The sequence below is a fragment of the Phytophthora sojae genome (genome assembly GCF_000149755.1).
Source record: "Phytophthora sojae unplaced genomic scaffold PHYSOscaffold_5, whole genome shotgun sequence".
In the NCBI taxonomy this organism is placed as follows: domain Eukaryota; phylum Oomycota; class Peronosporomycetes; order Peronosporales; family Peronosporaceae; genus Phytophthora; species Phytophthora sojae.
The window spans coordinates 1,468,979-1,481,640 of record NW_009258119.1 but is presented as its reverse complement, the minus strand read 5'-3'; the positions used below and the strand labels follow the sequence as shown (position 1 = coordinate 1,481,640).

Sequence of the window (12,662 nt, the reverse complement as noted above, 5' to 3'; positions counted from 1 at the left end):
CACAGAGTCTATGACCTCTATTGGTGAGCATGGACGACTGACTGAAAGAAGCGTGGCTGAAACTTGAACAGTACATGGAAAACTGTTACGATGTCCAGTATTGCCGAGTATTCAGCGAGTTAATGAGCGTGCAGGTGCGCCTACAAGAGTCAAGTCACCACCCGATACTGTTCGATCGGTTCCATGCACTTGTTACTGAGTTCTATCAAACCGCGACGATCTCGCCTGGGCAAGACCCGTACACGGGTTTTGCGATTGTCTTTAACTCGCGCCACTACCAATAGTATGCATGCGTTTCAGTGGCGGATTACTTCCCTCTCAGCAACATTGGGGGTTCCAGACAAAAAGTATCACGACGAGCATGCTGTCCAACACGACGCAAGCGAAGCTGAGAGTGCTGCCAGCGATGAACGCACAGGCTTGCGACGTATGCTGGGGAGTGAATACAGCAGCGATGAAGAAACAAAGCAAGGAGATAACGAAGAGAGCGACCAGACGGAAGAAGACAACGACGAGGAGGAGAATGAATCCGGCCACAAGGTCGGCAGGACGCGCCTTCGCGAAATATGGGCGCGGGAAGAAGCGATGATGGTCAAAGATCGAGCGGCCCAAGCTGCTCGAGATAACGCGCTGGCGAAAGCCGTTGAGACGCTGGGTAACACGACGCACTTGCTTCTCCAGCATTTCGGCGGCGGAAGCGCCAACCGCAGTAGCGCTGCTTAGCGTGATCACATCGATACCATCTCTCATTCTTTTTAGTTTCAGCGACGAGCTAAGTTATTTTTTTGCTAACGAGTAAGCCACCGTACGAGAGGCATCAATAAACTATTGCTTTGGTTTCCAACTAATTCTTGTCAGTCCAGCAAAATACTTCTCAAATGAAGGCGGGCGAACATCAAAGTAGCTGTTAATGATATTCTGGTGCCGTGCGATCGTCACGCAGTTAGCGAAAATGGCGGCGACCTCGTAAAGCGTACCAACGGGAACGTTCCCAATGCTCATTTTGCGCTTGAAGTCCAGCATAGCCCATTCACCAATTATTTTGCCGAACATCCACTCGACCGAAATCCTCACTTTGCTAAGCGACCTGTTGACTTCAATCTCTTCTCTTGTTGCTCCCACCTTGTCAAAAGGAGATGCAAATACGTCCGCCTGGCCGTACGCAGGGTCGCCGTAGAGCAGGTAGCCGTGAAATCGCTGATCACGGCCGATTATATTCTCCAGGTCTGAATCCTCCAGCAACGTAAGGTCGTGCGCACGTCCTTGAGCAGGACCAAACATGTGCGCGATAATTCCATCGGGTGTCGTCACGGCCTGAAATTTCACTGCATGAGAACGCTTGTGACCGTTGTACATCGCTCGCTGCTCGATGCTATCTCCTGGACGGCATATTTTCCTCACCGTTCCGTCTATAAAACCCCACAGATTCTTCAGCGCCGATCCTTTTGCGTAGATAGCTGATGCGAAGCCTTCCAGTCGCGCACTAACCCGATCCCAATCTCCTTTCAGTAGCGGGGCGCAGCGCGAAGTTATTCGCTCACATACATAGTAGAAAATGGAACTGAGATTACTCTCCGATCGCCCTAACTTGTTCACTTGCTCCCTCCAGCGGGCCGGATACCCCATCCGCTCTAGCGTGATACACAGTGCCTCGATGCCAGATACTCGATATCCTTCTTCAGTCGAGAAAAATGGTTCAGCAAATAGGCTAAATGCACCTTGCGGAACCGAAAGCGGTTGATACAGTCCTTCTCCGACAAACGATTGATATTAAATCGGATGTCTGGAACTTGCTCCCGAAGTGTCTTCTTTTCGTGATCTCGCATCTGCATTGCTAGCGCACACGCTACAGCACGCGAAAGCATTTTTAGGTGTCGATAACGGAGAAGCCTTCTATACAGCACCCAAGTATCGATGCTGTTCCTCGGCGTCTGGCGCAATATTTTCTCTGCTGCTTCAACTATCTGTTCCTCCAGCTCTAGTGAAAAAAACCATCTGTCGTTGAGTGATCGTCAGCGTGTCCTTCGTCACCTTGTTCGGCTTCATCATGTTCGTCATCACGCTCGCCGTAACCTTGGTCGACAAGCATTTCATGCTCGGCATCGTCGAGGTTCCGAGCATCCTTACTGAGCTGGCGCCAGCTTTGCTCGACGTCGCCACTGGTATAGCCCTGCACATCACGTACGTCACCACGGACTCCATGACCGCCACCACTATCACCACTTAAGAGCAAAGCAACAAATCCGTTGCGAAGATTACCCCTGGAATCGTAGCCAGCTCCAGCGACAGCGGAAACATCACCGCCGGCGGTGAAGGTGTTGCCCATGCCTCGGTCATAGTCATAATTAGGGCCTTGACCGCCCAACCGCACGGAGTGCTCGTGATGGCCCCAGCTGCTTGCGACGGCCATCACCGTAAGTGCCCAATGAGGTTCCTGCATCTAGCGGTGTGGACTTGCTGCTTCTGGGGTCCCACGGCTGGTGGTATGAGGATTTCCGGAGGAACATCCAAGAAAGTTGAACTTAAGTTCATTGCAAAGCCGATCTGTCTCGTGGACAGGTTGAGATCGAACCGTTGCTCATCTGATGGATGTAGTCAACGGGTCAAAGGGGGTTTTCTGTCTGGGACTTTCCTCCTCGTGCAGTGCGTATATTATAATGAATTACTTTGAAACTGGAACCCTACTGCTCAAGTGTCTTCTCATCTCGCTGTGTTTACCTTCGATAACACCGTGCTGCTTCTTAGCGACCAAGTCGACACTCCCCATGGCGCGCTAAAGCTGCTAGGTTATGAGCCCAAAGTGACTGTGTATTGGCATCTGGTGTGTGTGTGGCGTTAAACCGGGCAGTCAAGGTTGTGGGGCATAGCGGTGACTGAGAGACGAAGCCTCGTGTATGGTGTTCTCGTCAAGATTGGATCAAGTGGTGGATTACTTAGTGATGTGCCAGCAGTCGGAGGTGCTGCGCGGAGACCTGATGGAGCTGGCAGAGGAGAACGGACAGCTGACCACGCTGCATGTCATCCCGCTTGTTATAATCATGTCAGCAGCAGTGAACGCGGGTCGATTTTGGAGCTGCTGCTGCCGGGACAAGTTGCTCGTCGATAGCATGCACTCCGATCAAAAGAGCGATGGTAGCGACGTAGATCTTGCTGCTGCTGAGATTCGTAGCAGGGCGCTGCTGGTTGTAGAGGGTGTGGGGTTCGGTTATCGCTCGACGAAGTGAAGTCGAGAGTAAGGAACGGATTAATCGGTTCTGGAGGACGGACGTTGCCGTGGTAAGCGTAGCGTCGGGCGTCGAGCGAGCCACCATTGTCCCGCCTGGCACAACTCCAACTTGCAGTCAACAGAAGTAAGCGTTGAGGACCAGTTGCAACCGAGTGATATTGAAGTCCTAGTCACGGTCCGCCCGGGGCTGGGACCCCACTAGATGGTTGTTGTAGGGTGACATTGAGCGGGTGATTTGGGGTCTCAGCGGCGTCAAAGTGAGACCATGCATTGAGTAACGTGAAGTGATGCTGTGCACAATGGGTGTACGTGACGAGAGTGAAGTTTCTACTTGTGGTAAGGAACTCGAAGACGGTTGACTACAATGGTCGTGGTGAGCTGTTGAAAGGATGGAATATCTTCACGCAATTGGCTGTCGGCTGAATCATTATGGGGGTTCTGTCGGGGTGATTTCGGACGAAGATTCGTGCACTTATGTGGTGTAGCCATCACTGGATGGACAACATTTTCGTGGAGGTGGAATGTTGTAAGATTGCTAGAGCGGCAACAAGGACGCGGCTTACCGGTAGTTTGGGCGACTCGAAATCAAAGTTGACGCGCTTGTGCGAAGTGGTGACGGTGCTGTGGAAGAGAGCAATGACGCCAGAGCTGAGGACGGCGTGGCTGTAATGGTAGCGGAACGGTTATCGGTGAAAATCGTTCGCAGTGGTTTGCAGCGGCGTCGGGACGAATGCGACGATTGTGGTGCTCAGAGCGAAGTTTGGCGAAGGTATGTGGCGACACCAGGTGGCGCTTGTGTGCGGACGAGCCCCAACGAAGTTATGAACGGATCGCCGAACAAGTTTACGGGCGTCAGAGGCGCGGATGCCAGAACACCAAGGACATAACTGGCAGCATTGTAAATCAGGAGAGTATCAACGAATGAGTGCCAATAGCGAGCTATAATGACGCTGCTACGGGTGCTCATGGCGGTCGTGATGTGTTCGTGCATTGCTGACGAGCGTGGATGGATACTACGGATGCAGTTGCGTGAGAAAGACTGGGTACAATGAATACGACGGAACATGTTCGTCTCGATGAGGATGTTGACAGATGATGCGGACGGGTTATGCCTTATCCAGTGCGAGTGGAAGTGTTTGTTGCTGCTGGTATTGACGTTGATATCTGTGAGCCCCCAGGAAGGAAATCATGATGACTCGCAATGTAATGAGCGCCAAGAGCGAGATGTGAGCAATGATTGCCGTCGAAGCAGTGTGGGTACTTTAGCGAGTACTGGTAGGAGAACAGGTTCGAGTACTGCGAACACCTGGTGCCGTGCGTTGTTACTTTGAGAAGCACCCCGCTGCACCTGGCCGCTGGCGTGATCGACAGGAGAATGGGTGACTATGTTGGTGCTGTTGGCGAAACTTCAGGCAACGAAGTTGTCATGGTGCCGCAACGCTGCGGGTGTCATGCGGTCGTCGATCTGGTGGGGTCATGTGAGACAACATGAGCGGACCTAAGCCGGTGGCGCTACCTGGCAATGCTGAGACGGCTTAGCGTTGGGTAGACGTGAATGATCCTGGGCCACGAGGCGGTGGATGAATGACGCTTGGCAACACCTGCGGTAGCAGGCAAGACGGTGTGCACACGAACGACCACTGGAGGCTGTGGGAAGGACACCCTATGACGGCAACGCGATACGAAAGTGAGCTATGTGTTGTCGCCTCAAGTCTTTTCTGGAAGTGGCTAGTCTGCTCCGAGAAAGATGGAGAATATTGATGAGATGCATTGCGTAGTTCGGGCATCCGAACCAGCACTTGTTACGTTCGTGCCGGATTCGAAAAGTGCTGCTTTGGACCGCAGTGCAAGCGGTGTCTGTCGTCCTGCAAGCGCACTCTGAGATCTTGTGCGATTTGTGCCGTGAGTTCTCGTGGGAAAGGTGCGCTTGGTGCAGCGCACGCGGTGACATGTGAGTCGGCCGAGGGTTAGCTAAAGCTATGAGGAGGTAGCGGTCGAGTATGACTCGCAGGCTTAGGGGGACCGGACACCTAAATGGTGAGTCGGAAGTGATGCAAAATTCACAAATATAGAGCGGCGGAACACGAAGCGGAAGATAGGGAGCCCTAGTGGTAACATCTTGCCTGTGGGTCAGCTCGAACTCCCGCACTGATACGTTGGTAAACAATCACAACGGTAGCGATGCCAGCGCGACACACAGCTCGAGTTCAGGGGGAGTGAACGGACCCTTCCAAGTTGAAAGGAACATTTTCGAAAATGATGAACTCGAGGCTTTGATCGCGACTGTGTGACGAAAGATCGTCGCCTATACGATGAAAGATCGTCTTAGTGAAGATGGCGATTGTGTTGTGCAAAGGAACTTGAGTTCAGGGGGAGTATGAGGATTTCCGGAGGAACATCCAAGAAAGTTGAACTCAAATTCATTGCAAAGCTCGATCTGTCTCGTGGACAGGTTGAGATCGAACCGTTGCTCATCTGATGGATGTAGTCAACGGGTCAAAGGGGGTTTTCTGTCTGGGACTTTCCTCCTCGTGCAGTGCGTATATTATAATGAATTACTTTGAAACTGGAACCCTACTGCTCAAGTGTCTTCTCATCTCGCTGTGTTTACCTTCGATAACACCGTGCTGCTTCTTAGCGACCAAGTCGACACTCCCCATGGTGCGCTAAAGCTGCTAGGTGGTCGCTCCTATTGTGGATGTGTGCCTTGGCTGTAGCTCTATGCGTGCGTCTGTTGCGACGGCATCGGCGTCGTCTGCAGAACTCATCCGAGCGCAGAATGCGCACAAGCTGAGTGCGGAAAGCTGAGAGCGCGCATGCGATACGATCGCAAAAACCTGTAAGACAATATATTTGGTATATGAATATTTAAAAACGGATATAAGAGGTATATCACAGTAAACAGTCAGTCAATCATCATTTGAACGTGACGATTTTGACGCGTTTTGGTGCGGAAACATGTGCTCGAAAACGCGTAAATTACGTGGGCAAAAGGTGTCTATTATGCGTTTAGCCACCGCTTAGAAATTTTGGATGCTACCAGTGAAAATCGAGATTTGGACCTGATGTGGGCGGCTACCAGCGGTCAGATTAAAAAGGTTCGGGATCTCACTGAAAATGGCGGCGCAGATGTAAATGCACAAACTAGTGATGGCTACACAACGGTGATGATGGCCGGAGAAAGTGGTCAAGTCGAAGTGGTTCGGTATGTCGCTGAGCATGGCGCTGATATAACCGCGTTAAGTAACTTTGGGGACACAGCTTTGACGATAGCTGCTAAGAGAGGCTACTTGAACATATTCCAATATGCCGCTGGGCAGCCGGGTGTGGACGTACACGCCAAAAATGAATACGGCGTCAATATGCTCGTGATTGCTGCGGCAAATGGGCACCTTGGTATTGTGCAGGAACTAGCTCGTCAACCAAGCTCCAGCGTAAACGCCGCAAACTGGGACGGAGAAACCGCTTTAATGATGGCTACGCTGAGACGACACATTGAGGTTATTCGGTGCTTAGCTGAGTACGGGGCGGACTTTACTACCACAACAAAAGCCGGAGACACACTATTGATTATGGCAGCAGATGGAGGCCATGTGGACATACTTCGCTATTTCATGAAGCGAAGTGGTACTGATAGAAACGTGGAAAGGGACAACGGAGACACTGGAGACGGAGTGGACGTGAACGCTAAAAACAAAAACGGTGACACTGCATTAATGAAAGCCTCTATGCAAGGACAAGTCGAGGCCGTCCGGTATCTCTTTGAACAACGAGGCATTGACATCAAGGCCAGAAACCAACGCGAAGAAACCGCAATTCGTCTAGCTCGTGATCGTGGCCATCAAGAAGTTCGGAGTATGCTTACTCCATTTCTTTTTTATCACCCCCAAGAAAATTCTAGCGGTGGCCTACTGTCAACGAATCTTTCAATTTCTCCGTCTGAAATTGAATTTGTCCGCTTCTGTAACGGAGGTAACATTGGAGGTGAATTCCGTGCCAAGTGGTTGGACGCCGACGCTGTCGTTAAACTGTTTGTTCCAGAAGCATCCGCGACAACGTTGGAGGAGGAAGTAGCGCAATGGAAACAGCTACGGCACCCCAATGTGATGAAGATGTACGGCGCATGCTATGCTCCACCGAACTTGCAGCTCTTTGTTTGTGAATACATCACCCATGGTTCCCTGATCGAGCATGTAGAATTATCTCCGATGGAGAAGCCCACAGTGTGGAAGTTCCTATATGAGGCAGCATTAGGTCTCAGGTATCTGCACGAGCGGGTAAAAGTTCACGGCGATCTTCGGTGCAGTAACATTTTGATTGGCAGTGATGGTTTGGCGAAGCTGTCCAATTTCAGCTTGTGCGGATCGATGGAGAGATCCGATCGTGGCTCGACGGGCGTAATGGGATCGATACGTTGGCTGGCTCCTGAGATTTTGGCAGGTGAACCGGCTTCAATCGCGTCGGACATTTCTCTTTGGGTATGTGCATTCTGGAAGCCACGACAAGGGAAAAGCCGTGGAGCTGCGAAAGTGAAAGCGTTGTAAAAAAACATAAAGCGCGGTGGTCCCCAGAGACCGATGCGTTTAGCTTTAACGAACCGGACTGTCCATCTAGAGACGCACACAAGTTGGTGTGGCGAATGTGTTGTAAGGATGAGGCTCATCGTGTAAACTTGTCTGCTGTTGTCGACGAGCTGGAACGGTTAACCATCGCAGAGCGTTCGAGCCCCTCGCAGCCCAAACACAATCCTTTGAGGGTCAGTCCGTGAGGATGACTAGTTTTCCGATAGGCGGTAAGAACCTAAGGCTGATGTAGCTATTAGTGGGGAGCCAGCGAATGCCGCAGTCTAGATCTCACTTTGAATTCTTCCTTGAGGTGCTGAAATAGCTTCTTAGCGGTTTCCGACGTGTCTCTTCAGTCGACTTCTCTTCGAGCAGCCCGCGCCTTTAGTCTCCAGCCATTGCATCTACGCCAGCAACCATGTCCCCGTATGCCGTTTCCGCCAATTCACTCGCCTTCATTGGCCCCGCTCACGCTCCTACGCTCACCAAGTTCTGCTACGTTCGGGTGCTCCACGTTGAAGGAGATAGCGCGACGGTGCGCGTTGTGGGCCCTGATGCCGGGGAGGATGGCCACGAACTCCAGCTTCCAGTCGCTGCGATAGACCTCCGCGTCGTCGATGCCGCCGAGGTTGAACTCTGGCCCGGAGATTACGTGGGACAACCCGTCGCGTTCGTTCAACCCAGCGGTCCTTCAACAGGCGAGTGGGCATATGGAGTCGTGATCCGCTACGAGATGTTGGCGGCCGGCCCATCGCTCAGCGTGCTAGTCGGGCAGGAAGTTACTACGGTACGACTGTGTGAACCCCTTCGCATCATCAAGGCCGACCCGATAACGTACGCCCTTCAAGTTGGGGCGACAGTGACAGACATGGTTCTCAACTCCATGGAGCTTCTCGTGCAACAGAATACAGTGATTATGGCCTGCCGCAGGCGTCGAGGAGAGCTACCAGCGTCGGTGCAGTCCATGCTGACAGATCCCTTCATACCCGAGGAAATCGTGCCTCTCATCCGCCCCCACGATCTGGCAACGGTGCAAGTACGACGGCAGCACGTTCTCGATTGCCTCATGGGTCAGCGCAAAAGAACGCTCTAGCCATTTACAACGACCCGCAACTGCCACGTGCCGATCGATCAGGCCCCGGAGCTGCACCACAGCGACCCATGTCATCTCACATGCCTGATGACCTACTGAGTATCACAAGCAAGGCAACGGATGATGATATCCAGGCGTTGCGCAATCAGAATCGTATGCTTGGTAAGCGATCAAGAGCCCCGGAACGGGATGGTGCATCGGCACACGACGATCTTCTTGACTATGGAGTTGGTTATGGTACCGAGGACGACGAGCCTAGCTCAAAAGACGATGACAATGAGCCCAGTCGGGGTGCGTTTCGACCATCAGCGACCCAGCAGCGCTTAAGCCGGACAATTTTACACCCGCGATTTCGAGGTAAGTCGTGTAATTACATTTTCGAACGTATGCAGCAACGAGTCCACGCCCCCTTCCTCGCCGTGCCACCCGTGTGCCGTGGCCTTCTCAACTTTGGATTTGGGGTCCATGGACTCTCACTGATGCACTGCCATCCTGATGACTCGCATAAATGCCCATGATTCGACTGTCAGCTTTACGGACTTCTCGGAACGCAACACGCTGCGCCCACCTCAAACGGCAAGGTCGCGCACCGATGTCAGCAGATCATTGCGGTCCCTTCGCAAATTTGCTGAGCAGTTTTACACTCAGACGGTTGTGAACCTTGTTGACGATGCGATCAGCTTTATCGACTCTTACCAAGGCCTGTTCGACTCCGACAGTGTCGGCTGGAAGCTTATGGCGTTTTGGATCACGAGCAAGTTTAGCAAGTTTCGGAGTATGATTGTCTCGCGCGACGTTGACGCGGCCCGGAGTATCGGTAAGTAAGAGATTACTCGAAAGGACGAGGTTCTATTGGAACTGGAAGAGCTCCGACGAGCTCAGCGCGAGCTCGAGCATGCCCATCCGCGGGCCCGCCACGGTCAGGATGACACCCGCCGTGTCTACAGACAGCCCCGCACGTCATCGATCCCAGCTGCCGTGCTATCTGCACTACCGCGTCAAGGTGACAAGCGCCTGTGTATGAAGGCAACCTCGGTCGTCGGCTGCCCCGGCGACGGTAATGGGAACTGCTTTGACAGCAAGCGCGCGCACTTTCAACCCAACTCCTTCCTGAAATCGTGAAAGCCTACATCACCGAAAAGTACAAAGGAGTAACAGAACAGTCGCAACAATGACTATCATCTGCTGTTCCAGTGATTGATGTCCGTGGTGCCCCGTGTTTGCGTGCTGTGCCCGCTTGTGCAGATCAAGCTGCATCAAGTATTGATGTTCGTGAAATACCGCGCTCGTGTACAAGGACTGGAGATGTTCGAGATCTATCAAGTACTTTGCATCTACTACAACGCCTCGCTGATATTTCCGAGCGGGACAGACTCTCCAACCTGGCCGAATATGCATCCGCACTGGGGTTGACACCCCCTCCTACCAGTCATGTGGACGACAAGATTGATACAGACTCCGTCGAGTTCCTCACCATGTTGGCGTATCGGTCAAATCGGTCGCTGCCCATGTTCGTGCGTCTGATACGCGGGCAGACCAAGGAGGATGGTAGGCCCAACAAAGCCTTGTATGAGTTGTCCAACAAGTCAGCAGCGAACCCAGACCTATTTTGCCAGTGGAATGGCGTTGTCAGGGAAGGAGTACGTCCACGTTGGACGATGTCGAAGCCGGATCGGCAAGTAATTCGGCCCTCCAATCACAAGAGCGCCATTGTTCATTCTGCCGAAGTCCTCAAACACATCAGCAAGGGTCAGCGAGATGGCCGCTATCTCGTACTCAACGCGAGTGTGCTCGACTTGTGGTCTGAGATATTCCTCAGCCCGGTTGGAGTGGTTGACAAGGCCGGCAACGAGACACGGATGATTAACGACTACTCATATCCTGATGGGGCATCGGTGAACGACTTTACGGATCGCTCCAATATCCCGCCAGTCTCCTACAACCCTCCCCGCGATATTGCGCGCCGGATCCACGATTTACGCACGGCCCAGCCTGATGCTGACGTGTTATTGATGCTCGGAGACGTGTCCGGTGCCTTTCGTCACGTGCCTGTCCACGAGGATGCCGTGCACATGTTTGCTTTTGCCATCGACGACTACGTAGTCATCGATTTGGCCTGTGGCTTTGGCTGGTGTGGGTCGCCGGCCTTTTACTCTCTAGCGGGGTCTGCCATCAATGATATTTATGAGGGTTCGCACTCGTCGGACTCCTCGACCCACAATGCGTCCCCCTTTCGTGGGAATGTATGGTGTGATGATCACACGTGTGTTGAGATTGATGAGGGTCGAATCTTCCACGATGCCAATGTTGCGCTACGAAAAGCAATGGCCACTGTGTTAGGGCCGACAGCAATCAATGACCGGAAGTTTACCCCGTGGCGCTCCAAGAATGTTGTGCTTGGCTTAATGTGGGACGTCGCCGACGGCACCGTATCCATCCCAGCGGAAAAACTACAGAGGGCTACCACCAAAGTCGACCAAGTTCTCAATGCCGGACGTGCCTCCAAATCCGACCTCCAGAAGCTTCTCGGTGTGTTTCACCACGTGGCCTCGTGCTTTCCATCCGCTAGGGCTTTTTCCAGAGGGCCCACACGGCAACCGTGGCAATGCTGCCTTACGGAGCCCGCGCCCGCGCCCTTGACACCGATACCATCGAAGATTTGCGGTGGTTCAGAGCGGTCATGCTCAACCAAGACCGGTTTAATGGGATTCTAGTATCACAGTTTGCTGCAACTACGCCCCCGTGCATAATCGTGGAGATGGATGCTTCCTACACAGGTCTGTGTGCTTTGGACACCAGCCGGCGTGGGTATATCCGACTGCAATACAGTGACGAAGAATGCGCAGAGCTCCAGAGTGGGTCGTACCAGAATTCGATCAACGTACGCGAACTTCAGAGTGCTGTGCTCGCCGCACTCTTGTGGGGACCGCACTGGCAGAATGCACCTCCGACACAGCCCACCCACGTCCAGTTTCACATCGACAATATGGGCGCTGTTTCGTGGGCGAGTCGTCGGTACAGCCGCCACCCTACGGCGCAGCTCTACAATCGACTGATCTCTATGGTTGAGCTCAAGTATGGCCTATTCTTCACTGCCATCCACATTCCTGGCAAGCTTAACACAATGGTGGATGCGGGATCACGGGCGTGGACTGAATCTCATCCATTATGGGCAACGTGGTCTGGTCTTTCTTGTGCGTGGACACAGGTGAACGTCGTACCTCCCTTCGACAATCTCTCAAGCGTGTGGGAGCGATTCTGTGCAGCCACGCCCTGGCAAGATCGTCAAACATGAAATACAACGCAAACTGGAAGCAATGGCGCCGCTTTTGTAAACTGATGGGCTGGCACACCTGGCTACCAGACTCCGGTCGGGCAAGTTCCAACAAGCTGATTTATTTCGCAATTTACCTCTGGAAATATGCATTGTGGGATCGTCTCGAGGAATTAAGTGAGGAAATCAACGATAAACCTGGGGTTGAGTGTCACGATGCGTTCTCGTTGCTGGTTGCTGAAGCAACTGCAGCTACGTCAATGCTCCAGGGGGCGAAAGATAATTTGATCTCGTTAGCTGAGATAACCATGCGTTGCTACGCTTTGGGTCGCCGCCTGGACAAGTTTTGCGATGCGTCCCACCTTCTGCTCCGTCAAGAATAAAGGCCATGATGTTAGTAAAGCCGTGCAGGGATCCAGAACTTCAGAACCTAAAGAGGCTGTATCCAAGGCTTTAATACTTCTAGTACCTCCGCAATAGTGTATCGACGTCAATTCAGCTTGTTTT

The 12,662-nt window shown here is 52.6% G+C and overlaps 3 protein-coding genes across 3 annotated transcripts; 1 reads left to right on the top strand and 2 right to left on the bottom strand.

Annotated features, from left to right (window-relative positions):
- Positions 1 to 825: 825 nt before the first annotated feature.
- Positions 826 to 1,683, bottom strand: PHYSODRAFT_506036 (hypothetical protein; the record flags this gene model as incomplete). Its single annotated transcript, XM_009530325.1, has 2 exons — positions 826 to 1,409; positions 1,542 to 1,683. Coding segments are annotated over 2 exons (726 nt in total), but the record flags the coding sequence as incomplete, so codon positions are not given.
- Positions 1,684 to 1,978: 295 nt separating this feature from the next.
- Positions 1,979 to 2,410, bottom strand: PHYSODRAFT_333174 (hypothetical protein; the record flags this gene model as incomplete). The annotated part of the gene is made up of 1 exon (XM_009530324.1): positions 1,979 to 2,410. One exon carries the CDS (start codon positions 2,408 to 2,410, stop codon positions 1,979 to 1,981), a length of 432 nt encoding a protein of 143 aa, XP_009528619.1.
- A 4,388-nt stretch (positions 2,411 to 6,798) lies between these two features.
- PHYSODRAFT_333173 (hypothetical protein) lies at positions 6,799 to 12,176 on the top strand (the record flags this gene model as incomplete). The annotated part of the gene is made up of 12 exons (XM_009530323.1): positions 6,799 to 7,081; positions 7,199 to 7,503; positions 8,279 to 8,824; positions 9,518 to 9,698; positions 9,747 to 9,938; positions 10,007 to 10,032; positions 10,127 to 10,204; positions 10,246 to 10,521; positions 10,585 to 11,124; positions 11,451 to 11,762; positions 11,820 to 12,008; positions 12,090 to 12,176. 12 exons carry the CDS (start codon positions 6,799 to 6,801, stop codon positions 12,174 to 12,176), a joined length of 3,015 nt encoding a protein of 1,004 aa, XP_009528618.1.
- Between the last annotated feature and the right edge of the window lie 486 nt (positions 12,177 to 12,662).